We start from the raw sequence: 26639 nt of genomic DNA, 5'->3' as shown, positions 1-26639 counted from the left end.
ATAAAACATACATATAAATGTATAATATTTCACGTAAAGAATATGCAACATGAAACAGCTAAAAGAAACCATAATGACAAGGGACGACGTGACGCGGGCTATATGAATACGCATGGGATATCGGTTAAAAAGAATAACTAAATAGACTGTGAACTTAGTGACGAAATACTAGATGAAATAGGTCTTCTTTTCTATTTCTCGATACGTAAAAAGGAACAAAATTATATTCGTAGCTATGCATTCGTATCTCTTCTATTCAGAGTAGTGCATACATACATATACTAGTCAGAAATGAATACGATGCAATGCTACTGTCGTAAATTAGGCTAAACATATTCCGCCGCTCCATTCGGGCAGCGGGGATAATACGAGTAGTTACAACTGGTTTGGGTGTGTGTCTCGTCTTTGCACTTAACGTTTAATGCTAGCTTAGTCGTATAAATAATTTAAATGTAAGATGCTCTTAAGTTTTTTCTTGAAATGTACATATTTGATTCCCTTACAACGCTGTGTCTGTTATTTTTGTGTGTGTGGGTGTGTTGAACAACATTTGATTTTCCCTTTTTCGATTATATGTATAAAAATAAATTTTCTATGCACATCCAACATTGTAGTAATATCAAAGTTTTTTTTTAGCTTTTTTTATTGAGTGTTTCTTATACTGATTCTATTGCCCTATATCCCAAATTGCTCTTTCCCTTCCCCGTGCCCCATTTCAATCGAGAACTGGGAAACCCTAACAAACTGTTGCTGACAAGCCAAGGCTTAACTATGAAGTCGAAGCCTTGCCGCATGAGCAACACCATTTATTGATCTGTGATACATTTGCTTAATCGACTGGCGATTCTTAGAAGAAATAAGTGGTCGGCATTATGGTGGCACTGTTCAAAAATCGACCCATTTGGCCACCCATTAGCCCCTACGCGGCAAACAGCTGGGCAGCAGCAGCAGCAGCCGCCTGTTGCTGTTGTTGCTGCTGCTGGTGGTGCTGTTGTTGCTGCTGGGGCGCAACATTCGCCATTATGGGAATGGCTGTGCCGTCGGCCGTCAGGAGCAGGGTCTGCGTGGGCGCCGCCGAGGCCTGTGGTGCCGGTTCGGCCATAGCCACGTTGCCCGGCAGGGCGATGAACTGATGCTGGCCGGCCTTGTTCGGATGCGTCACCTGGGTGACTGTTATGATACTGCCATCGGCCGACTGCAGCAGGATCGTATTGGGTGGCAGATTTAGGTAAGTAACCGTTCCATTGGAGCTCACAGTTTGCAGCTGCAGCGGCGGCTGTTGTGGCGCCGAGGTGAGCAGCAACTGCTGGGCCGCCGGGGCAGTCGCTGCCACTGGCGGTGGTACTGAATGGCATGGGCCATCGTTGTCGGCCGTCGTCCCATCATCCTCCAGTTCGGGCTGCTCCTCGCAGTGCTCTTCGTCGATGATCTCCTCGACCAGATCATCCTCGTGCACCTCCTCGATGAGCTCCTCTTCGTTCTCAATGTAGTTGCCAGCATCAGCGGTGGAGCTACCCGCATTGACGCCCCCAGGAGGTGAGGGTGTGGGCGTGGGCATGGCCAGGTAGTTGTCCCCAGACTTGGCAGTCAGGGCCGTGCCCTTGGGAATGCGGAATTTGCGCAGGATTTGAGCGGTGGAAGAGGAGAGATCATCGTCATCCTCTAGATCTTCGTCGAGCTCCTCATCCTCCGCTAGCTCCGCCATTTGTTCCGCCTCCTCGTCAGTCAGTTCCTGCTGCTGTTGCACCTGCTGCTCTGGGGCGACGATGACCTGTCGCTGGATGCGACTGAGCTGTGAATTGACGCGCAGCAACGTGACACCGCCCGCTCCTGCCTTGGCAGTGCCGTTGATGAGGCTGATGGGCTGATGCTTTCTAGGGCCGCGGGCGGCTAGCAGGATCATCGGCGTCTTTTTGGCTCCGGCCTTGAAGCCATTGATTCCGCTGCCACTCACCACAGAGACACAGTTGCTAGCAGCTCCAGAGCCGACGTTGGCGTTGCTTCCACTGTTCGTGTTGCGGGGAGGAATGAGAGATGAGACAGCATTTGGATTAGTTCTGGGATTCGGCACGGCATGGGTCTGGTGGTTGGGGTCGGGCATGGGCATTCTTGTCTTGTGTGTAACAAAGTCGGCAAACTTGTCGACGAAGCTGCTGTTGAGAGTGCCCCTGTGGCTGTCGCTGCAACTTGTGCTGCTGGCTAGGCGCCTGGCACGTGATTTTGATTGTGCCTGCTTCAGGACGATCTCTTCATAGTAAATGCGATTCGCTTCCGCTTGGCGACGCTGCAAGTCTTCAGTATTTTGGGTACGGTTCTGGTTCTGGTGGTTCGTGTTGGTGTTGGTGGTGGTGGAGTTGTTTTTGTTGTTGGTGGTGGGTATGTGAATGCTTGGTGTGTATGGCCGCTTGAACATTGCCTTCTGGTTGTTGTTCTTGGAGATGTGGTTGTTGTGGTGTTTAGAAGAACCTGTTGTTGTTCGGTTGTTGTTTTTTGTGATTCATGTCGCATGTTGAATTTTCGTGTGCAAATCATAAGAAATAACACAAACAACGGACCAACGAAAAATTATTTTCGTGGGTGAAAAAAGAAAAAAATAAAAAAGAACATTTTCATTAGCAATTTTGCTTCATTCTTCTTATGTGGTTTCGTTTTGTTAATTTGGTAATTTAGGTCACTCTTAATATGGGTTAGTAAATTATGATTGTACTTATATGAATGACTGATAGCTTTGTGGCAATCGAATGTATGTTATGTGGATGTTGTGTGGAAGCCTGCGGATTATTCCCCTCCCTTTCCGCTTTCCATAGCCATTCACACATGCATGTTGCAAGTGCAATCCTGGCCTCACCATGTGTATGTTGCCAAACACTGTCACATGCATCTATGAATATTCGTGAGGACAGGACCCTACTATTCCGTTAAGAGATGGTCAAATAGCCAATTGGTAGAGGGAAGGGACGACATTCGGTTAGTAACAAAACGAGGGGGAAAAGGGTTACGCAAAAAACACAAAACGAAACGAACAAAAACGAAAAGCGAATAAATAAAAGTACACATACCTTGCACTAAATGTCCAATTTTAATTGATTATGTGTTAAATTTGTTATGTTATATATTGGTTAAGTGTGCTGTGGATCGTTTATACAGCTTATAGTATTTCATGATGATCGGATCTTTTTTTGATTTTCTGATGTTACACACAAAACACACACACAGAGAGAGGAACAGGCACAACAAGTGATGATGGCGGAATGATTGATTGATTGGTAGATCGATGAGCTGAGACAGTGAGTATTATGGGTATATACTTTATATATAAGTATTTTGATGGTTGCCCAGCTCAGCAAACATTGAAAATTGGCTTCCATTTGCGTTGCTTTTTCTCTCGAGGAGGCATTTTCTATTTCTATCACTCTTGGCGCTTTCTCTTGTTTCAGCGAGAGTGAGTTTATAGTTTTCATTTGATTTTATTAAATTAGATTTTTTTTTGGTACTTTGGCTGCAGCTTTCGATGGCGGTTCAGATTGTTTAAAGGGCTAATAGCACGGCCTCTGATATATCGTAGCTGTTACCGATTTTTTTCGATATTATGCATACGCGCGTGTTATATTGGTTTGTTTGTTTGATTGATTGATTGATTGGTTGGTTGGTGGGTTGGTTGTGTGTACATAAAATAAAACAAGAGAAAAGAAAGAAAAAGAACAAAATTGCATTGAGGTATAAAACGTATTTGGACATAAACTTATGTCTCGGAACAAAAACCGGGCAACAAGTTGATTACTATATATCACACTAGGAGTTAGGAGTGTTAGGCGGGATAAACGGTGATATTAGGGGATAATTGGAGGATGAGGCAGGAAGCAGCCAGGCACATTCTATGTACAGCGTGGAGAGTGGGTGAAACAATAAATAAATTCACAAAATTGTTGGCAAATATCGTGGGTAAAAAAAACAACCAAGTTCTACTAAATAGTAAATAAGGTTACTCTTAGACGGTACAAAAGAATAATTATACTAAATAAAGTAAAATATGCATAGGACTAAGATAAAACTAAACTGGTAAATGCTTAATGTACATTTTCGGTGGTTTCATTTCATTTAGCTTTTACTTTTATTTTGTACTTTCATTGTTCTTATGAGTTGTTCTTGTTGTAGTGTTTTTTTAGTAGCATATAGTACAACGGCGTTGATCGACACTAAATACGTGGAAATGGGAAACACAACGTTACACAAGCGACTTGCAGCTTCGCCGCCGACTACTCAACAGATTCAACGGAAAGAGACAGATAGAGGTGCATTTTAGGGATAAGACAGAGAGAGAGAGAGAGATATATATATAGAGACAGATACTAGACGAGCGTGTTACACTAGGGAAAATATAGAGAGATACAGAGAGACAGATCTAGAAAAGGGATGTAGAGTAGAGTAGATTAGGGAGAGGGATTAGCGGAAGTGTTTACCTAATTTCTTTGGTCTCCAGCAGGGACGATGTGTTCACATCGTTCACCGCATTGATCATCGATGTGGGCGAGAAGGGCAGGTGGTACATGGAGCCGGCGTCCAGGGTGTACGCGTCACTGCCCTTGATCAGCAGCTCGTTCTTCAGCTCCATGAACTGCTGGTGCGGATTGTGGGTCGCGATCTGCTGCTGCTGCAGCAGATGCGTCTGCTGCTGCTGTTGGTGGTGGTGATGCTGCTGGTTGTGGTGGTGCTGCTGCTGCGTGTGCGCGTCTAGGGCGTTCGCGTTGAGCGTGGGCTGGAACGTGTACTGTGAATAGGGGCACAGATCGCCCAGCTCCCCCGGTTCCAGCTTCGGTTGGAAGCTCTGCAGGCCATCCGGCGTAAGGATCTGGTAGCTCTGCACCGTTCCAATCACGTGCTGCTGCTGTTGTTGTTGGTGCTGCTGCTCGGCCGTCGCCGGCGTGGCCGCCGCCGTGGAGCTCAGGTAGGTCACGTTCTCCATCTCGTAATGGGGTTGCGACTGCCCCTCCACCTTAACCACTGTCTGCTGCTGCTGATGTTGCACCAACTGCTGCTGCTGCTGTTGCGGTTGAGTCGTCTGGTACGTGGCCGTGGCCGTGGACGCCTGCCCGCGCTGCTGCGGTGCCGCGGCCGTCGTGTATATCGTTTGACTTCCGTCCAGCAGCAGGGGCACCAGGTTACCCGACTGGTCCTGGATCATGATGCTCTGGCCGTGCAGTTGTTGCTGGAGCAGCGCCTGCTGCAGCTCCAGCTGATTCGAGTAGATGAGCGTCGTCGTGGGCCCCGTCCCCGCCTGTCCGCCGTTGGGCGTGGTCGCACCGCGCTGCAGAGTCATGGAGCTACTGGCCCCTGGATTGGCCAGGGCCAGCTGAGCGCCACCCGGCAGGATCATCCCGCTGAAGTCCAGCGATGGCAGTGTCTGGAGCTGCTGCGGCTGCGACGTCGTGGGCGCCAGCGTCGTTGTGAGTGTGTGCTGCATGGGTTGCTGCTGCTGCTGCTGTTGGTGCTGGGACTGGGACTGGGATTGCGGCACGGAGAGGCTCTCCGAGTTCTGGACATCGTCGAGCACGCTGTCAATCTGCGCCAGGCGCTTCTTGGCGGGCGTGCCGGTGGGGGTGCCTGCGTCGCTGGCCTTGGACTTGCGGACACGCGGTGTGCGGGAGGTTCGCGGTCGCTTTTCGGCCGGGGTGCCGTCCCCCTTGAGGGGCGTGATGGTGGCCGATGGCGGCATGGGGACGTCGCCGTGCTTGTCCTTCTTGTGCATCTTCATCTTGTCGGGGCGCGAGAACTCCTTGTTGCAGATGGGGCAGGCGAAGATCTTCCGGTTCTGGCCCTCGTGAAAGAGGTAGGCGTGCCGCTGGAAGCTGTACTTGTTCTTGAACGTCTTGAAGATGTCGTTCTTGGCGCACACCAGGCAGTAGGCCACCCCGTCGATGATGTGCTCATAGCGGGCGATGTCCAGGCCCCGCACACTCATCTTCTCCAGGTACTCGCCCTGCTCGTCCTCGGCAATGACGCGCGTCTTCCGCTTGCGCTTCTGCTTGGCGGCCGCTGCCGATCCCGACTTGGGCAACATGCTAGCGTTGGGCTGGTCCCCGGAGGATGCCTGCTGCGGCTGCTGGTTGGGATCGTCTGTCATGCTGGAGATCGTGTAGGTGACCGCGCCGGCCGCCTGCTCCGCCGCCTCCGCTTCCACCTCGGCCTTGATCACCTGGTACTCTTCGTAGTCCTGCCCCTGGTCGAGGTCCTGCTCCTGCTCCTCGTACTTCACCTGCAGGCCATCGTCATCGTACTTCGCCTGCAGGCCACTCTCCTCGTCATCCTCCTCTACTGGCTGCGGCTCGTACTTGATGATGTCCGCCGCCACGGCACTGCTACCATTGCTCAGGCAGTCGCTGCTCCCCGGCTCGCTCTTGAGCACATGGTACTCCTCGTAGGTGTTCCCATCGAACTCGATGATCGTCCCGTCCGTGTTGACCAGGGCAGTGGTGGTTGTCGTTGTTGCCGCCGGCGAGTCAGCCACCGACACAGGCGTGGGCGTGGCAGGGGCAACAGATGCGGGCATGCCGCCATTATAGTTCTCGAAAACTATGGTAGTTGGGGTCTGTCCGTCCTCCCTGCTGGTGGTGATGTAGTGGTACTGCGGCTGTTGTTGCTGTTGCTGCTGCTGCTGCTGCTGATGGTTGTGCTGGTGGTCATGGGTTTTGTTTGGATCCACGCCTCCGTTCGTGTGGGCGGTGCCGTTCGTGTGCAGGATGGAGGACGAACTAATAGTTGTGACCACATTGTCTTTTGTTTATATATTTTTTTTTTTGAAAATACATATTCGGTTTGGTTCATAAAAGATGTGTTTGAATGTAATATTTGCATAAATCAATAAATCAATCGTAATCGTAATCGGAATGGAAATCGAAATCAATCAATCGAAATCAAAACTAATGTAGTGCAAAATGATAACTACTCGTACTTGTCTGTTTGTACATATACTCGTATGTACATATATGTATGTAGGTTGCATTGGGATATCAATATCTCTTATCCCACACACTATATATACAGTACAGTACAGGACCTTCTTTAGGTATATCAAAAATATATATATATATATATATAGAGAGACAGAGTGAGAGATTGGTTTTTGTTTGTCGGTAGAATTTGTGTGTTTTCGTACTTAGATCTAGTTTATAGCAATCGTAATCGTAACTCTTGTACAGTACTCGCAACGCAATAACTAAACAAATAAAATACATAGTTTAAATACTTCAATAACTGAGTGTACAACGGAAGACAGCGAAAGTAAAATTTGTGAATTGGCCAAAGTTGGAGCATCCCCCACCCCTTCTAAGGGGATGGATAGTGCAGTGTTGCCAACGGATAGTGTCTTTGGTTCACAGATAAGAAGTAAGAAGAGAAAAAAAGATATTCTATATATAAAATTAACTTAAATATTTTATTAAATTCCAAATCTAAAAAATAAATAAATAAAAAATGCCAAGTCGCAGCTCAAGTGCTGCCCAATTGTGTGCGCATGATTGAGGAATGGGCAGCACTGTTTCGGCTGAGCAACTGGTCACACTGGACACCACTTGAGCGCGCGCGCATCATTCGTTCGAACTTTAAATAAACATAAACAATAAGCTTAAATTAACTAGAAATAATAATAATAATACAAACAATAATTGAAAAACTAAAATCAACAATTTTTAGCCTTTTTCAACGCGCACGGAGTTCCCTCTGGGGAAATGATTTGTGCATTTATTTATATATATATGTAGATTTTGTATAATTTTGATGGAAATTTTACATTTGAGAGAAGAGACAGAGACCAATGAAAGTGGAGGAGAGTCGTTTCGGAAAATAAACACGATTTTTTAGTTGGAAAAGCATTTGTTCTTGTTAATCAGGTGAGGGTTTCATTTGGGTTTCAATCGATTGAGTGGAGGATGAGTCTGTCTGAATCAATTCGTATGTTTATTTTGAGCACCGCAAATGGAAGAAATAATTATTTTTCTTTACTTTTATCTGTTTTTTTTCTGGCAAAAAACAAAAGCATTCACATATAATAATTAAAAATTGAAAACAGATCTCCGATATTCTCGATGGATGAATGTTTCGGCATGAGATGGAATGAAATGCGGACACTTACGAAATAAAATTGAATAAATTTGAATTTGAATTTTGGCCAATTTTTGAATGTTAAACAAATAAAACAGATACGAATACTATAAGAAGAGTATATATATATGTGTGTGTTGATATATGCGGATCGGTTAGTTCTGAGAGCTTCGACATGACACCAATTACGAGTACACAAAGTGGGTTAAAGTTGAACCAAACACAAAGACTACAACCAACAAACAAAAGGAACATTTAAGTTAAGGAATCAAATCACAACAAAAAAATGATAGAAAAGACACTTACCGGCAGCGTTGTTGTTGGCCACGCTAACAGCAACATTTTGCTGCTGTTGCTGTTGGGTACTGCTTGGGACTGTCGTCTGATATGTTGCTGTGGCAGCCGTTACGGCCTGTCCATTTGCATCACAGAGTATTTCGTTTTGCAGCTGATAGACGTTTCCATCGGTGCTGCCATACTGCTGCTGCTGTGGAATGCCATTGAGAGTGTTGGCTGCCGGCAACATATTGACGTAGAATATCCGCTGCTGCTGATGCTGATCCTGACTAGATGTGGATGTGGATGCTCCGCCTGCTGGAGTTGTTGCTGCTGCTGGCTGACTTAGTTTTGGTATTTTGCCCTCGAACTTGCGCGGCTGTTGCATGAAGGCCAGCGATTGCTGCTCCTTTTTGGCATCTGGAAAATGGCAATCGGGGATATTTTAGTGTCTGTTTTAGAGTACAGTTTTCAAAGATGTTGTTTTTGAGTGGTTAATATTTGTTGTAAACACACACACACACACACACATATATAGATATGAAAGGAGTATGGAGCATGGATCATGGAGGCAGTGGGAATGGAATAAATGGAGGGTTTGGCAGCAGCAGAATCAGAATCGAAAGCAGAACAAACACTGAAGATTGAAGGCCCAGAGACATCAGGGAATAGGTTTTAGTAAAACAGTTTTGGTTTTTGGTTAGTTTTAAGCATAGATTTAAAAGCGTGATCGTATATTTGTTGTTGGGAGCACTCTTACAATTATATTTAGAACAGAACAGAATGGAATCGAATGGAACAGAGCTAGAGGACTTATGTATGTAGGTATCGTAGGTAGGTTAAACACAAGAAACAGATATAAGATACAAGATACAAAGGGAGAACCGCACGACAAGTGATAGATGCAGGATGGGGCTAAAGATTTATTTACATTTGTCGGGGACTGTCGAGGCCACGGGTGAGTGGCCTTCGACCCATCCACGCGGAGGAGTCAATGGGTGGGGGAATGCTGGAGAGTGTGGGGAGGATATGGATACTGAGATGATCTGGATCTGGATGATGGGATCACGGTGATGATGGATTGATGATTGATGGTGCAGTCGCTAATTAAGCTGCTGCTCTCACCTCCATCGCTGCTAACCGCCGCCGCATTTGGTGTCGCAATTGTGGTTGCTGCCACTAAGGCTGCTGCAGCCGGAGACACTGCAGAGGACGGGTCCTTTTTTCGGTTGGACGGCGTTTTGCAGGTCGTCGAGTTGCCCTTTCCGCGTCGTCCGCCACGCGACTTCGAGGATGTGGAGGAGGCCGGCGATGCGGAGCGCTCGTGCTTGGTGCGTGGACTGCGGCCGCGGCTGCTGTTCCGCGAGTTGGTGCGACGGTGATGGGAGGCTAGCCAGTCATCGTCGTAGTCCGCATCGTACCGCCGCTTCGCCTTGCGTCGCTTAAATTCCTCCTCCTCGTCATCGTCTTCTGCAGAGATCAAAAGAGAGACAGAGACAAAGAGAGCGAGAGAGAGAGAGTGGAAGAAAGGGAAGAGATTGAGGAATTTTAGGTCAGATCTCGAGACTCTATAACTGGCCTACACACCTGTCCCATCGTCCATGTACTCAAGCAGCTCCTGCTTGGTCTTGAAGTCCGCAGGGCTTTGGAGACTGACAGCATCCTCGTTCGGATAATCGCCCTCGATACCCAGATCGCTCGTGTCCAGGGTAAGCACGCTCTCCTTCAGCATGGCCTTGACGTCGTCGGGCACATTGGGATTCTGCTGGATCTCGTCGAGATCCAGGTCGGGATTGCGCTCCTTAAAGCTCTTGGCTATGGTGGGATTGCATTGCTTCTTCATTCTGCATAACAAAGGAGAGGGAGGGGGGGAGTCAATGCGGGGGAGTCACGGAACCTGCATGGCTGGGAAACCTACTTCTTATCACACAGGAGGACATCGAGGTGGGGCGGCAGCGGTGCGGCTGTGACCGTTGTACCGCCGACGGGATCCTCCGGATGCCGGCCCACATCCTTGCCCTCCATCCACATGTCGTAACGGTCGCTTTGGAAGCGCTTCACGAACGTGTCCATGGAGATCTTGACCATGTCGTTACTGCACGTGCACTGAACCTGAAATAGAAGGTCGACCCGCATGAGTGGGAGCTGTCCTAAAGTGGTGAGGGGAGGATCTATGTTTACCGCTCGCTTGCCGTATTCGATCCAGCGCTCCATGGCAAAGTTTGTGGACTCGGCGCAGTTGAAGCCGTGATTGAAGCCCGCATGGTAGCCAAACGGGAAGGTGATCATGATCTCGCCCGACTCCTGGGTGATCTGCAGGTTGGAGGGGATGGAGGATGGGGGTGTCTTAATGGGGACTATCTCTCAATTTGAAAGGAAGCTAACCTTGCTAACGGGGACATTGTGATGCTTGAGGATCTGCGGCGATATAAGCGTCATCTTATGGCGCAGATACGCATTGCAGTTCTTGTAACTGGCCGGGAAATACTGATTGGCCACCTTCTCCAGCCGGCGGCCATACGCCGGTGGCACGACATACCACGTCTTGGCTGCCCCAAAGTGCAGATAGTTGATCGAATAGAGGTCCATGTCCTCGGTGTGCCACGCGAACGTTGTCTTCCACATGCCAAAGTAGAGATAGGCGGTGTTCACGCCGTCTATCTGAATGTTGTAGTCCTTGTTCACGTAGTCCAGTATCGTGCCCAGTCTGTTGATGTTCCAACTCTGCAACACAACAGCCAAAGGTTGCAATCGAACGATCGGTCACAAAGCCCCCAAAGAAACACTTACATCCTGGTCGGGATCTGTGATGCTGCCACTGACATCGGCCCCATAGATGGGCGCCACATAGGTGATGTTCTTCCAGTACTTTCGCTCGAGATCCTCGTAGTCGAAGTGCTTTGGTGTGGCGTAGCGCTCGGTGCTGGCGAGGTCGCTGAACTGTTTCACCGTCAGCGGCTTCTTCTGTATGTTGATCTGTTGGTAGTAGCCCTGTTTGCCCGTCACCACCTGGCAGATGGGCGCCGGAATAGTCACATTCAGGGCATCCAGATCGGCATAGCCGCTGCGCCGCGGTATCCACTCCGCTGGCGGCACCACCTTGGCCAGTCCGGCCTTGTGGGCGCCCTGTGATTCCATGTAGGCTACGTATTTGGGAAAGTCTTTGAACTCCTGCCAGGTGGGTCGGAAGACCATGATGCGCGGTATGTCGGACATATTTACTTGAGCTAATAGCCCTGCTCTCGTTCTGTCTGTCTTCTCTTCTTTCTCCTAATTTCTTCTGCTTCTGCTCCTATCCTGGAACTGTGATAAAAGGCAGAGAGGCATTAAAACTCCCGCATTCATCAGATATAGCACTCTATCTGAAGGCTCTGACTCTGGCTAAATGCATTCGGAGAGCCCATTAATCCGAAGCAGATGCCTCCTGTCTTTGCCTGCCTGCTTGCTCCGCCGCTGAACGCTGAACGATCGGATCGGATCGGATCGGTGCGGATCGCTCTGCCTGCCACAAAGCAAACAGAAAGAGAACAGCTACAACTTTTTCGTGCGCCCTTTTTTTCTGAATGGGCGAGGCAGCACCGACGGCGGCAGCGACGAGGGTGGCAGGGGCAACAGCAGGCATTCGTGCCGTTGATAGAGGCTGGCAGGATATGCAGTTGGTTGTGTGCCTCTGCCACTGTTTGAGCAGAGGATCGATCACCGCTCTCCTCAAATGCTAGACAACAGCAACAGCAGCAGTCATACCCATTCCCCATTCCCCTTCTCTTTTTGTTTCTGGATAAAACCCATACAAAAAGAAGTGCAATGATCTTAAGGACTAGATATTGTATCGTTAGTACTAGAATGGGTTCGTATCATATATCATATCATATCATATATCCTTAAGCTAGCTGGAAAAGAAAGAAGCTGAAACTTGTAGAGTATATTTCGAATATGGAAGAATTTGTTAAATAAAAAGATGCTTTTCTTATGTTATTCCATGAGATACCTATGAAAATATTAGACAATTATCTTAGATCCGTCAGAGAACTTATCAGGATAATTTCACCATTCAATTTAGTTGTTAGATGAAAGCTAATTAAAGCCAATTTAAAAGAAACCCAAATTTGATAATTCATAGGATTCCTTATAAATACACTCCAGAAATACTCTGGTAAAACGATTCCGTATATAAAGACACATAAAAAGTATTTGATTTCAGGTATACTTTTCACCCACTATAGAATTTCGCAATTTTTCGCAATGTATTTCTGTATACACCAAAATGCCAAAAGGATGCCCCGCAATAAATCATGCCAGAGAAGGGGCAGGCAATTAATTAATGCCCAGGACCCTTCCGCATCCTTCCCAAATAGAAAACGCCCAATAAGCAATAATCTCACATCTGTATACTTGTATCAACAACTTTTCCGGTTTCCGCTTGTTTTTATACCCGATACTCAAAATGAGTATTGGGGTATATTAGATTTGTGGTAAAAGTGGATGGGTGTAACGTCCAGAAGGAATCGTTTCCGACCCCATAAAGTATATATATTCTTGATCAGCATCAATAGCCGAGTCGATTGGGCCCTGTCTGTCTGTCTGTCCGTCTGTCCGTCCGTCCGTCTGTCCGTCCCCTTCAGCGCCTAGTGCTCAAAGACTATAAGAGCTAGAGCAACGATGTTTTGGATCCAGACTTCTGTGATATGTCACTGCTACAAAAATATTTCAAAACTTCGCCCCGCCCACTTCCGCCCCCACAAAGGACTAAAATCTGTGGCATCCACAATTTTAAAGATATGAGAAAACCAAAAACGTAGAATTGTAGAGAATGACCATATCTTTAAGACTGCGGAAGCTGAATTGGATCGTATTATTATTATAGCCAGCATCAAGAAAACAATTTCATTTTTTCTCGCCCTACACACGTAGCATAGGCGGCTTTGCTTAGAGTAAAACATTAGCGCCTTGATCTCAGAGACTAAAAAAGCTAGAGCAACCAAATTTGGTATCCACACTCCTAATATATCGGACCGAGACGAGTTTGTTTCAAAATTTCGCCACACCCCCTTCCGCCCCCGCAAAGGACGAAAATCTGGGGATATTCAAAAATCTCAGAGACTATTAAGGCTAGAGTAACCAAATTTGGTATCCGCACTTCTGTTAGATCTTACTATAAAACGTGTATCTCAAAATTTCGCCCCACCCCCTTCCGCCCACACAAAGGACGAAAATCTGTTGCATCCACAATATTGTACATTCGAGAAAACTAAAAACGCAGAATCATAGATAATGACCATATCTATCAGATTGCTGAATCTGGATCAGATCAGATCATTTTTATAGCCAATAGGAACAAATCAATTTGCAGTGGCTACGCAGCGCCCGACGTCACGCTCAGACTGATTTTCTGTCTCTCTCGCACGCACTCTTTGTCGTGTCGTTGAATATTAGCGGCGTCTGCCGGAGGAGAGCCATACTGACTAAGTATCGGGTATAACTGTAGAGTTGCGGTGTCCGCAGCAACTCACAACGTTACCCCTCGTTTTAATTCCGTTTTTCGATTTTACTGTCAACATAAACAGATTGAAAGCTCTGCAGCAACAGCAGCAGTCAGAAAAGGAGCGAGGACAACCAACGCCGTGCGAGACATCCCAGCGCGAACTAGATGAAAATTTACGCAATTTTGGGCCACGCAGATAACTGTACCACCAGGCTTCGATGTGTGCGAGAGAGAGAGTGGGAGAGAGAGAGAGAGCGACGGAGAAGAGAACGAAGCAGCAACGATGGGCAGGGGAAATGGAAGGGGAGGGGCAAAGGAGAGGGGGAACGATGACGAAGGATAATGACGAGTGCGCAAACCTATTTGCTAGTTGGGTTCGTTAGTGTATTCATATGGAGAGAACGAAACAGAGTAGACACAGGAGCAGGAAAGAGAGAAAGAGAGAGAGAGAGAGAGAAGGAGAGAGAGAGAGAGAGAGAGGGAGAGAGAGAGAGGACCAGGCAGCATACACAGAGGGCTATACAACATAATGAGCGAGAGGAGAAATCAACGAGTAAAGGGGGCGAGTGATGATTGGGATATGTGTGTGTGTGTGTTTACAGGAGTAGCTGTGTGTGTGTTGTTTGTATGGAAAGATGAAATTTAGAACTCACTTGTGATGTGCTTCGATGAGTTTTGTTCGTTTCGTTCTTTTTTTATTTATGGTTTATTTTTCTGAGGTCCTTCGTTTCGCTCGCTGTGTAAATCCCAACAAATTGGCAAAGAATTCAAGTATCTGAGCGGTGGTCCAAATAGGCAGCAGTGGTTTCACTGCTCTATAATGATTCGTAGTTTATTGCACATTATTTTATCTGCATTTGCAAATAAAAAAATATCTCTATATTTGCTTGTTTTTTTTTTATTCTTTCACAGAACTTTTTGGTTTCACAATTTCTATTTAGTTTTCGTTTAAACAAACTGATGAATTGATTGGTTTTGCTTTGTTGTTTTAAAATTTTTGTAAATGCTGTCCTGCAACATTTGGTTATCAAATGGCGTCGTCTTGCGTTTTCCAGAGTCTTTGACTCGGGTTTCTTTCTTTCGTTTTTGTGTGTGATATTTTGCGGGACGGGGGGTATGTATGGCCTGTATGTATATATAGCTATGTATATGGCTCTTATATGCGAACTATAAACACACACGGCGAGCGCGGACCAGCGGCATGTCTGAGCTGTTCGAGCTGCGAGAGAAAACTGAACCACAGCCTGATGCCAGGACGATGGCGACGCAGTCGTCGATGGAACAACTCGCTCGCTCGCACACACACACACACACAGATACTCGCTCACGCAGGCAGCCACATACACGCACACAAATACAGCACACAGGAGCTGGAGAGCGTTGTCCTTTTAATGCGAATGCTTTGGTAAAGCATAATTTGAAAGGAAAATTGGTATAGCGATGGCAGGAGAGAGATCCAGCGACAGAGCGAGAGCAAACAAGTTTGGCAGGATAATGGATGGAAGAGGAAAAATGTGGAAAAGCGGCAGTTGGCAGTCATCTCCGTCCCCTGAGGGCTCACTGGTCCCTCCATCCACATCCATATCCACATCCATCTGTCAAACAATGCATTTTTCTTTTTCCTTTTGGCAAACTGCTTTGCTGTTCATTGCGAAAACGAGACGTGCCGAATGGAAAATTCATTCGCCATTGGAAACGCTCTCGCCTCGCACTTGGGCTCCCCCTTAGGTCTCTCCTTCGCTCCGTCTCTCTCTGTATCCTCTCTCTATCTCTAGTTTCATCCTGCCTCTCTGACTAAGCCGAGGCAGAGAAATCGCAAGGGGCTTAGTCCTCATTACGGATTGTCTGGGCCTCGTACCCCTATAATATTTTTTGCGAGGATCTGCATAATCTCGGACTTACAGTTCGGGGATCGGAAATCAGAGGCAGGTAAAAGAAGGGTAGCCCTCCTAACGGTAGGAGTCCACTTGAGATGTGGACCATGCCGAGCACTTGAAAAGGTGTCGTATGTCATGACATTGGATGTCTGTATATTTTTAAAATACATCCAAGAAATAAAACTGAAAGAACAGCCATCGGAAAACTCAGTTTTAACATCTCTTTTTAGGAGGTATGCGATCTTGAGAGATAGATCTTGCAGTATCTGATGTAATGCAATTATCTTTTTTGTGATTTTTTTCTAAGTGGATGGGTTTAACCAAAGACTATACAATACCAAGATGTTGCATGAGGAACAAATGCTTTTTCAATTTTCGTTTGACGCTTCATGGTACGGGCGCGAGGGGCTAGTACTTCAATTCTCTTTTACGCTACCTTCGCCTCCGAAATGCTACTCGGCTTCGTCAATGCCTCGGTCAGCGTCGAGTCGGTGTGAAAGCATGTCAGTGTCTGCGTGCCGAAACCGTAGGGCAGCGTGGTCGCTGATGTCTTTGGCGCGGCACAGTGGGGACTCAGCCGAAATAGTCAAAAAATTGTATGAGTGCTTTAGATAAATTTAATGTACGCATCTAATAGAGAATTTTCCAATCGAATTTTCAAGATAGTTTTAGTTTAGGAGATATAAGCACTCAAAGTTTAACATTTTTTCAGTGTGCAAATATTTATTGAACTCATATTCACTAACTAATTTAGCAAGCTGAGACTGTCAAAGGTCCCACTGTGCCGCTCCAAAGACATCGGCAATCCGCGACCACCGCTTCGACGGTGCTGAGGCTCGAGAGTCCAGAATTATTTCGTTGCTGGTGAAGGCATTGCCGAACAGACGAAACCGATGGGCAGCGGGGTAACGGTAGAGACGAAGTACAGGCGAAAAGGGAATTGAAACCCCGCGCGCTCCCTCGTGCCTTTTGGGTCCAAATGTTAGGACCCGCCATAGAACAGCTTTTTGGTCGCTCATGCAACATCTTGGTATTGTATAGTCTTTGGTTTAACTTTGTAATCTGGGAAATGATTAGATAAAACAAAAAATACAACGCATAAGCAAGATCAGTTAGTACATCGTCAGATCATTGATAAGAAATGCAGCCAAGAAACAAGCTCTGTTATCATATGATCAGATTGGAAAAAGGTGAAAACCTTAGGGAGACGGGCTCTACCACTGTGATCCCTGTGTGCATCTGTCCAAGTATTTAGCATGGAAATTAGCACATCTGCGATTGGAAAGGATAACTCAAACTGCAGTAATTACGTCAGAGCTGCAAGTTTGGCCCCCTGTTCCGGGGAGAGAAAAACCATACAAAAAGAAAAAACAGACGGACCATAAAGAACTTTTTTAAATGAAACAAGGCGAATGGGAAAGAAACCGACCGAACGGAGCAATTATGAATGAAACGGCGTACGAAATTCTGAGAGGGGGAGAATGGAAAGAGTGGAAGGAGGGGGAGCGGGCGAACGGCAGGATCAGAGCGTGACCAGAAGAGAGACCCATGTGCGCAGAATGAAAGGAATGGGCCACACTGCGCTGCAGGAATACAACAAACAACCAGAAAAAGCGATTGGGAAACGCAGCTATGGGAGTGAGAGTGGGAAAGAGAGAGTTAGAGTGCGAAGGGGAGCCACACAGATCCTGCGAGACTGAAATTACTTGTTTTTCAAAAGTAGCTCAAGCGGAACGAACCGACAGAGAGAGAAGAGGAGAGAGAGAGGTGGAGAGGTAGAGAGCTTATGGAAGCGAGAGCTTGGACGAAAACAGCGAGAATGACCAGACGGCGGCGTCAACTTCCGGCAGGACATACATATTCACGCACACACACACACACACACAGAGAGCTGCATTTGTGTACACAATGTGGTCATTGACTGAACGGTAAAAAGCGAAAACAGGAACCAACAACAACTGCGGTAGTAGCAGAGGAACAGCAGCAGCAGCAGCAGCAGCAGAGGAGCAGCCGGAGCAGCGATGACGTCGTCAAAAGAACACACGTAGAGAGTGCCATTATGCGCGTCCCCTTTTTCCACATTCCCATTTCCCATTTGTGCATCTACCTCACGAACACACGCGCACGTGTGCTCCTTTAGTCCGTTCCTCCTTACTCCTCCGACAGTTTCCTTTCCCTCTCTGCTCTCCGTAGTTCCCGCATTATAGTGGCGGCGAACCTAGTGGTGGCATCCCACGCCTTGGGATTCGCTACCATGAGCGGCACGATCCCTCCGACGCTAATGCTGGTGGCTAGCTCATCCTCTAGCTGGCGCATTCAAAGAAGACGTGGTGAGCGTCCTCCACGATACCTCGACCACATGATGGGCACCAGTCCTCCGTTTCGTGACCAAACCGCTTCAGATACGATCTGAAGCATCCGTGACCGCTCAGCATCTGAGTAAGGTGGAAGTCCACCTGTCCGTGATTCCTCTCCAACCACAGCTTGATATCCGGAATAAGCCGGTGGGTCCAGCGTCCTTTAGTCGAGGAATCCCACTTCATCTGCCACCTCCTGACGGTCTCGTGCCTGGGTGATTCTCTCTCGACTCCGGTGGGAGGATTGTGGGTGTCCCTGCGAGATAGCTCGTACACCTCGGCCCTTTCCCTCGCTTGCTCTGCTATTGGGACTAGTCCCGCGATGACCAGTGCTGCGTCGTCGGATATGGCTCTAAACGCGCAGGCGATCCTGAAGGCAGATAAGCGGTGCGTTGCTTCGACTCCTCGCATGTAGCTCGGCACCTTCGTCGCTTTGGACCACACTGCGGCAGCATACAGGAGCTGAGAGGAGACGACGCTGGTGATCAGCTTCCTCCTTGCTTGCTTTGGCCCCCTGGTGTTGAGCAGGATTCGCGAGAGTGCTCGGCAAGTCTGTGCGGCCTTTGTGTTGGCGTACTCCAAGTGCTCTCTAAATGAAAGCCTAGTGTCCAGCATAACTCCTAGGTATTTAAGCGCCCTTTGCGATGTAATGTCATGTCCGCCGACCGACACTCGGGCCGTCTCCACCTTCTTCCTGCTGCTAATCAGAACAGCCTCGGTCTTGTGAGCCGCCAGCTGTAATCCCGCTAGGGCGAGCCACGTCTCCACGGCACGGATTGCCCCGTTTGCAGCTGCTTCAACTGCTGCAAGGTCCTTGGCTACCACTACGATGGCGACGTCATAGGCAAACCCCACGACCGTCGTGCCCTCGGGAAGGTTCAGTTGCAGAACTCCATCATACATCGTATTCCACAGGAGCGGCCCCAGCACCGACCCCTGCGGGACTCCAGCAGTTACTCTATATGATCTTATCCCTTCGCTCGTCTCGTCTCGCCACCATCTCGCTGAGGTAGCTGTCCTATTCTCAGGACGTATTCCGGGATCCGTAGGCTCCGTAGGGCTTCCATCGTTTTACCCCAGTCCGCAGAGTTGAACGCGTTTTTTATATCTAGGGTAACCAACAGGCAGTACTGCTTTTGGCCCGCTCTCCAGCGAGTCCCACTTATTGCATTCTCCGCTATGTTGGTGACTATGCCAATGGCATCCAGGGTTGATCTGCCTTTCCGGAAGCCATACTGGTTGGGCGACAAGCCGCCGGCATCTTCAATGGCACGGCTGAGCCTACGTGCAATGAGCTTTTCGCATACCTTCCCCGAGTTGTCCAGAAGACAAATTGGTCTGTACGAGGAAGGCTCACCTGGTGGTTTCCCTGGCTTGTTGAGCAGCAGTAGCTTTTGAATCTTCCACCTATCGGGGAAGGTACCTTCTAGTAGACACTTATTGAAAACCTCGGCGAAGGCGGATGGCTGTAGTGCCAATGCCAGTTTTAAAGCCCTATTTGGGATTGCATCCGGGCCTGGGGCTTTTTTGCTGGGCAGGCTCCTACCGGCTTCCAACCGGGTCCGTTGGCGCCTTGCTCCCGGCACTTAGCCTCTTCATAACGATTTTGTAAGCCCTGCCCCAGGGGTCTTGTTCCGCTGTGTCGCAGAGCTGGAGAAAGCATTCCCGCTTGCTGCTCCGAATTGCATGCTTCAGTGCCTTCCTGGCGGTCCCATACTCCTCATGCGATGTGTCGAACCGAGTCGTGCGTCGCGCTCTCTGCATAGCTCGTCTGGCCCTTAGACACGTTGTCCGGAGCCTGTCGATGTCGGCGTTCCACCACACGATTGGCTCGTGGTGCCGCATGAATGGCTTCCGCTGTCTCATGCTCCTGTCACAGGCCACCTCCATTCGCAAGGCGAGCTGGTTGGCTGGTCGCCGATGGCCTCCCACGTCTGGAGGCTTCTGGCCAGAGCGCTGGTGTTGAGCGTGTCCACGATGTAGGCTTTGCTCCTCGCGCTTGACCTGCTGGGTCTGGGGCGTTCGCCAATGGTGCATACTATGGCTTCGTGGTCGCTTCCGGTGTACACGCCTTGGGCGCGTGGGGGGAGAGGGGGGACCCGGATCCACCAGTGGCTGGCTTAGCCTACGCCACGGCTCCGTTTGCGCCGCGGCATCCTTCTTCCAGACTGTCGTTGTCTGCTGCTCTTTGTCCATGCTCATGCTCTTAGTGCTCTGTGAGCATTTTGAGCACAGGACTGCGGCGTCGAGGCCTTCCTGCCTGACGCTTCTGCCCGCTGCTGATGCTTGGCTTGCTTCATTGATGCTCGTGTGAAGCTCCTTCATTAGCACGAACATGTTTCTCGTCGCCATGTTGATGTGGCGCGTATTCTTATCCATCATTCTGCTATGGACTTCATCCAAGATATTTCCCAACTCGAGGCAGGTTGCCTCCTGACAGGCCTTACTTTTTTTAGGCGGCGTTTTTCTTTGCAAACTCTCTGGGCTGGCTGGGTCCCGTACCCTCTTAGGGGTCTCCCGGGCGTCCGGGTCCATGCTCTGTAACTCTGCTCCTGGAGCTGACGCAGCTGCCGGCGATCGGGCGAGCCTGCTGCCCTTCATGAAAGCCAGGTTTTCGTCCTCCTCCATTCCTCTTGCTCGATGTTCCAGTTAATTCTGGGGTCGATTTTAACTTGAAATTTCAAATTTCGTTTGGCGCGTAACTCTGCTCCGGCACTCCGGCAGCCCTGTTCCGTACGAGGCTGTCCGGCAACACCGTCCGAGCTGCCACCCTGCGCGATCACCTAACTGGCAGCTCAGTGATCAGCTGCTGATCGGCGAGAACCGTAAACAGAAAAAGAAAGAAAAATTTGAGTGAGAAAATTGTTTTGCTTCAACTCCACCAACAATGTGTATAGCGGAAGGCGCCAAACAAGAGTTCACCCCTCTCCCCCTCCTGCACGGAGCGCACTGGATATGCCCCTGCAACAGAACGGGTTGTCGGCGAGGGCGGATTTCATACGCAGTACGTACCGGTGCTTCAGTGACCTGCTCTTAACAGCTTTCCTTTCAGTTGCCAGGCGTGGCGCGTATTTTTTTGCCGGAAAACTTGGAGCTCGTGATAAACACAACCGCACTTGGAAAACGCTCAAACGCTCCTTTAGTCCGTGCATGTGAATGTGTGTGTGCTCGGCCGTGTCTCGTCTGATTTCACAAAGCATTTCTCTAATACAATTTCTCATAAAATTTCAATTCGAGCCTTGCGCCTCAGCTGCGACAACAACTACAAGATTATTTATGCTTTTTTTTCTTGTTCCTGCTCTTGCCGCTGCTCCTGCTTTGAAGCCGGCGCTGACGCAGCGACTGCTTTGCAGTTGTTGTTTTATATCCTTTTGTGACGACTAGGCACACTAGGCACAGTGGGGAAAAAAGTGTGCGCATAAATTAACAAAAAAAAAAGTTATTTTATGGGTATTTTTTAAGGTTATTGGTGATTTTATGATATTTAATTATGTAGAAAAGTCTATACATCTTAACATCTGTACTCTCTAATTTTCATAATTTTTGTATATAATTTTTCATACTTCTCAAACGATTGCGCAACATATTTTATCGGTACTACTTCTTATACAATTATGTATCTATACATTTCTTATTTGGAGTTTTTTTGGAAGCCACAAATTGCTTCACCATTTAACGCACTCTACAATTTTCGATAGAACGCCAACCACTGTGCATCAGCGTCGACATCGACATCGACCCGACCAAAAAGCAAAGCACGCGTCCCCTTTTTCAAGTTTCCCTTTTGTTGTCCTTTATCTCAATTGCACAACTGTTTGGCTTTGCCGTTGCCTTTGCCTCGTTTCTGCCTGTTCTATGTCCTGTGTCCTGTGCCTCTCTTTGTGTCTCTGTCCTCCTGCCATTGCGTTGGTTCCTGTGCGGTGCCGCTTGACGCTTTCCGTTGTTTTGTTTTTGCTTTTGCGTTCGTTACATTTTATGTTCACTCTATGCGTGTGTACTCGGGTGTGTGTGTGTCTGTATGGGTGTCCTCATACTCGTAGCGTCCATTACTTTTTGTTATTGTTGTGTATTAAAGTTAAAGGGAAAGGAATGACGAAAAAATGACGACAGACAAAAAAAGAGGCAACGTTCAAAGCGCATGACAACTTTACAGTTGCAGGCTTACTCACTCTCTCTCTCTCTCTATTATTCTCTGGCTTTAGTTCTCTCTCTTGCTCAGTGTTTTCTGTTGTTTGGTCTCTTTCTAGCTGCCGTTCTCTCTCAGCTGCCGTACGTACGCCCAGCAGCTGCCGCCGCAATCTAATTAATTCTCTTTTACGACGTCCGCCTCGTCCGCCATTGTTCGGTTGGGTTTCAACGTTTTTCGCATCTCAGCGTCCGTCCCGTCCCCCCTGCCCCTTCCAGTTTTATTGGTCAGCCATTGTCGCCATTTTGAAAAGCGCAAAGCAAAGCGGTAAAATTATATCAAAGTACATATACAGAACGGTAAACTTGTCAGTAGGCGCGTGCTCAAGAGGCTTGCACTTGGACATCCCATCCCGCAGGATGAAAGTAAAGGAAACAGCAGCGAGAGGAGCCGGATTCGCTTTCCTTGGTATCCTCCAAACATAATGCTCCAGATTCAGATCTGTTGCTGATGGGCAAATGTAGAACGAGAACGAGGACGAGGCCACTCCATGACTACCACTTGCTCAAACCGAGCGACGTCTTAAAGAAGGTCTAGTTCTGATTAAAATGACACACAAAGGCCAGATCTGGCTCGATACAAAAGAAATTCAGATTTGTTTAGAGTTGAGAAGATAAATCCCATTTCTAAGGAAGAGCACAGTATGGAATCTCTTCCAATATTCCTTATTTTTTCTCAATTCCTTTCGAAAGCAATCTGTCATCGCAATCTTGAACCCATGAAAGTAGGAAGCAATGATCAATAGAGCTTCAAAATGTATTCCCATATTTTCCCTTAAATTCTGTGCCAGGAATGCTCCAATCAGATCCTAACCCTGCACAACATCATCATCTAAAGTTAAAGTTAAGGACACGACATTCAACCCTTCAAAGAGCTAGGAGCAAAGGCATTCCGTTCCATATTCGGATATCTGATTGGGTCAATGCCATAACGTAACCCCACACTTGTATTAATTACACATACCCTCTTACAATCCTCAATCGGCCCGAAGCACCCACCCAGCCAAGAGAATCCTCAACCTGTTGAGCTACCAACTTGTTACAACTTCGTCCCGTTGTTGAGAGTTGTCCGTGCACCTGACTTGCACGGGACTTCCCGAATTGCCGGATGGGATCTGCGGCGAAAACACCACCTACCATGGCCGTAGTCGTAATCCTAGTCCAGGTCGTAATCGTAATCGTCACCGTGGTCGGTGTGGGCAAACAATGCGAGTGAGTGCTCATAAGCGCCGCTTCTACGGGGGTATGTTTATGTTTTATGAATGGGAGCGCGCGGACGGACGCTCCTTGCTCTAACTACCACCGAATCCACTGAATCCCTGCTCTGTTTTGGTTTTTGGTTGCGTATTATTTTATTTTTTTTTTTGTGAAAACCCCTAAAATGGACGAAGTTGTTGTGTGGATGGATGACATGCCGGCACAGGCACCGGCACACGCCACCAGTACATCATGTAAGGTGGTGGGTTAAAACACATGAACGGAGACCGGAGACCAGAGACCGAAGACCAGGAGAGCGGATGCGGTCGGTGCGAGAGACAGTCTGGCTGTGTGCTGGGGTTGCTTTCCATTTGTTTACTTCTTCTTTTGGGGGGTTTTCCCAACGTCCTTGCACCTACAGAAGGCCACAGAACAGAACCAGAGCCAGTGCTCTGCGTGTGAGCGGAACCACCCCGTGCGCCATGTGGCCCAGAGTGCCAGTGCGCCAATATGTAGGTCGGTGGTTGCTCCGGCCTTGGCTCTGACTCTGGCTCGGGCCATGTCTCTGTCAGAATCGGTGGTGATTCCAAAAATATCCCCAGACATGTCTAAGGGTTACTCTGCCGCACACACTTTTTGTTTATAAACATTGCGCAAACATTGCAGCTGACTTTTGGCCATCCATCCCCCAATCGTCGAGTGCGTCGTCGAGTGGGTAGGCTCGGCAGAAGCCGGAAGGAGAGCAGTGTGGAATGCCCCAATGCAGTGCCACACCTGCACGCACAGTACTTATTCGAGCGGGCAGCCAGCCAGTCAGATCCCCTCTTGCTCGGAAAGAACAAACGAGTGAGTGAGAGCAGCTGTCTAGGACTTAGCACCCGAGGACTGTAACGACAGATGTTGGCTGTAAATGCAGTGAAAATACGTGTGCAGCGATGTCTAACTTTGAGTTGCAGCCGGCCGTTGCAGCCCGTTGCCCGGGAACAGCAGAGCACAAGGCTGAACACGAGACAGTAGGGATCATGAGGCACGGTCTGCCCGTTTTGCCTGCTGTTGCATTGATTACTTCGTATCGGCGGTCGGGGTCCGGCTGTAACATCTGTCCTGGCCTGGCCTTCCTTCTCAACGTGAGTCCTTTGGGTCCTCTCTTGTGGCATGTGCCACATATATGGACTAGACCTGGCATCTGCCTTCGAATGTGGCCCCCAATTCGATTGATTGTCTGACTCTGCTCTATGTGTGTGTGGGAGAATGGCTAGGATTCCGAGAGTTTTATTGGACCTACAACGATGCCAACGATGCAGGCCCTAATGGCAGCTGCTCCAGCATCATCTGCATGATCCAAATTCTGCCTCTCTCTTCGTTTCTTTGCCCCCAAAAAAACAGCCCAAACCAGCATAAAAAACTTCAACGTCCACGAAGGAACAGCTTTCCAAACACATTCTCTCACAGCTGTAACCCAATACCAGAACCCGTATAGGGATAGGGATAGGACATACATGAAGAGGGGACGACGATTGCTCCCCCCAATCCATGGCAGACCCCAAAAGAGGGAAAAGTTTCAAATTGCATTCTGAACAACTTGTGTCGGAGGGACAGAAACCGGTATCACACGCACAGGACAGGCACAGGACTTTACACCCGATCCTGATTCCGATCGCGGAACGGAACGGAGTGAGAGATTACATAAAAGTTTCAGACGAAAGGCGGAACGGAACAATAACTGTAACAACATTTTGAGATTTCCGCTTGGGGCTTCTGGTTACCGTCAAGAAGGATGTGCGGAAAAAATCACAACGTCTCTGACATTCCCCTTCCTCCTGCAGGCAGCTGCGTTGCGCCAAGCCCATTGTGAACTGTATTTGCGCAGGCGTACATTGAACTTTGGTCCTACCATCCATCCATCCATCCATCCATGCATCGTTCGAGGGCAGGTAACATTCAGACGCTGCTGCTGTCTCCGAATGTTTCTCTTGACGGCTGCCTTGCCTTTGTCGCAGGTCAGTTGTTTCGTTATCCTGTCTGGTTCTGCCTTTATTTGGTCCTCCTCAAACATTTGTTTTGCCTTTGTTTGGTTAAAAGGAGTCATTACCCGAGAATATCGAGCATTTGTGGTATTGCGAGAAGCACTGGGGTAGGGGCGTACGGTTCTCATGGGTACAGCAGAAGAAGTTCTTGCAGTTCATCCGATACACAATGTAGTGTGTTTTTCATGGCAAGCACTTTTCAACCCATCCCCCATCCCAAACACCACCCCTTGAAAAGTTCGGCCCAAAGTTAATGCAATTAATTAAAGGCCTAAAAGGGCGAGTAATGCAATGACTGGGCCCGAACCACAAAAACCAGAAAGAGAGGGAGAGAGACAGAGAGAGAGAGGGAGAGAGAAATAAAAGAGCGGCGAATGAGCCATTTTCAAATTGAAAAATCGATTTTGCACAGAAAAACGTAATTGGAAGACCCCCCCATAGATGTTTGTTCCCGGTGCAAAACTTACCCGCTTCTCCTCCGATGATGCACTTTGGTCCCCTTTGTAGACACCTTTTCACATGCTTTAGGCAGATTCTCCACTGATTTGTAGCAAATTTTGTTCCAGATTTTAGCAAAGTTTATTCCAGGTAAAACAGCCGCACACTGTAAGGTACGAGGAGCAGGCAGGAGGAACGGAAAACTTGGCGGCGGCGGCGTACGTGACCGAGAGTATGTGTACCGTTCACAATAGACGCGTGTGTGGACGCAGTTTTATTTACAATAGATTAGCTGCGCGCTGCACATGTCTGTGTCTGTGTGGAATTGTAGTTGTGGGTGGATGGCACTGCCTAGTGGCGTGAGGTTGGTGCAACGGCGGAGTCAGTATCGCTGGCTTTAGCTTTTAACTGTTTTGGCATTTATAAATGTAAGCAAACACTTTTCTAGCCCGTGTGTAGCAGGCATTCCTATAGGACGATGAAGTTGGCTGCTTATCAGAAGCGTCTCCTCTCGAGGCACCACACATAAAACACTGATTTGAAGTACATTTGCAATGGCAATTGTGAGCAGCAGCAATCCGAGAAAAACTTTGCGCTCAAAAATCTCTCCGAGAACGTTATTTTGGCTTTTTTATTTCATTTTTGCGAAAATTCTTTTTTGTGATGCAAAAATGAATAGTGCGGCCAGTTTCCAAACTGCACG

At 48.1% G+C, this 26639-nt stretch overlaps 1 protein-coding gene across 8 annotated transcripts; it reads right to left on the bottom strand.

The window, feature by feature from the left end:
- Nucleotides 1-187: 187 nt before the first annotated feature.
- LOC117192612 (homeobox protein cut-like) lies at nucleotides 188-26612 on the bottom strand. Of its 8 annotated transcripts, none has more exons than XM_033397329.1 (10): nucleotides 25966-26610; nucleotides 11164-11676; nucleotides 10759-11097; nucleotides 10555-10686; nucleotides 10292-10485; nucleotides 9961-10217; nucleotides 9499-9843; nucleotides 8404-8793; nucleotides 4461-6771; nucleotides 188-2006 (listed from the first exon to the last, which is right to left on the bottom strand). In XM_033397329.1, exons 2-10 carry the CDS (start codon nucleotides 11587-11589, stop codon nucleotides 920-922), a joined length of 5481 nt encoding a protein of 1826 aa, XP_033253220.1. In that variant the 5' UTR covers nucleotides 11590-11676; nucleotides 25966-26610; the 3' UTR covers nucleotides 188-919. The 8 variants fall into 8 exon arrangements, with proteins under 8 accessions (XP_033253220.1, XP_033253221.1, XP_033253225.1 ...); XM_033397330.1 differs by lacking the exon at nucleotides 25966-26610 and adding an exon at nucleotides 14509-15446; XM_033397332.1 differs by lacking the exon at nucleotides 188-2006 and adding an exon at nucleotides 2373-2466 and having other exon boundaries at nucleotides 25966-26612.
- Nucleotides 26613-26639: the final 27 nt, after the last annotated feature.

Source organism: Drosophila miranda (assembly GCF_003369915.1).
Source record: "Drosophila miranda strain MSH22 chromosome Y unlocalized genomic scaffold, D.miranda_PacBio2.1 Contig_Y2_pilon, whole genome shotgun sequence".
In the NCBI taxonomy this organism is placed as follows: Eukaryota; Metazoa; Arthropoda; class Insecta; order Diptera; family Drosophilidae; genus Drosophila; species Drosophila miranda.
Note: the sequence above shows the minus strand (reverse complement) of the source record. Positions and strands in the feature narration are given on the sequence as shown.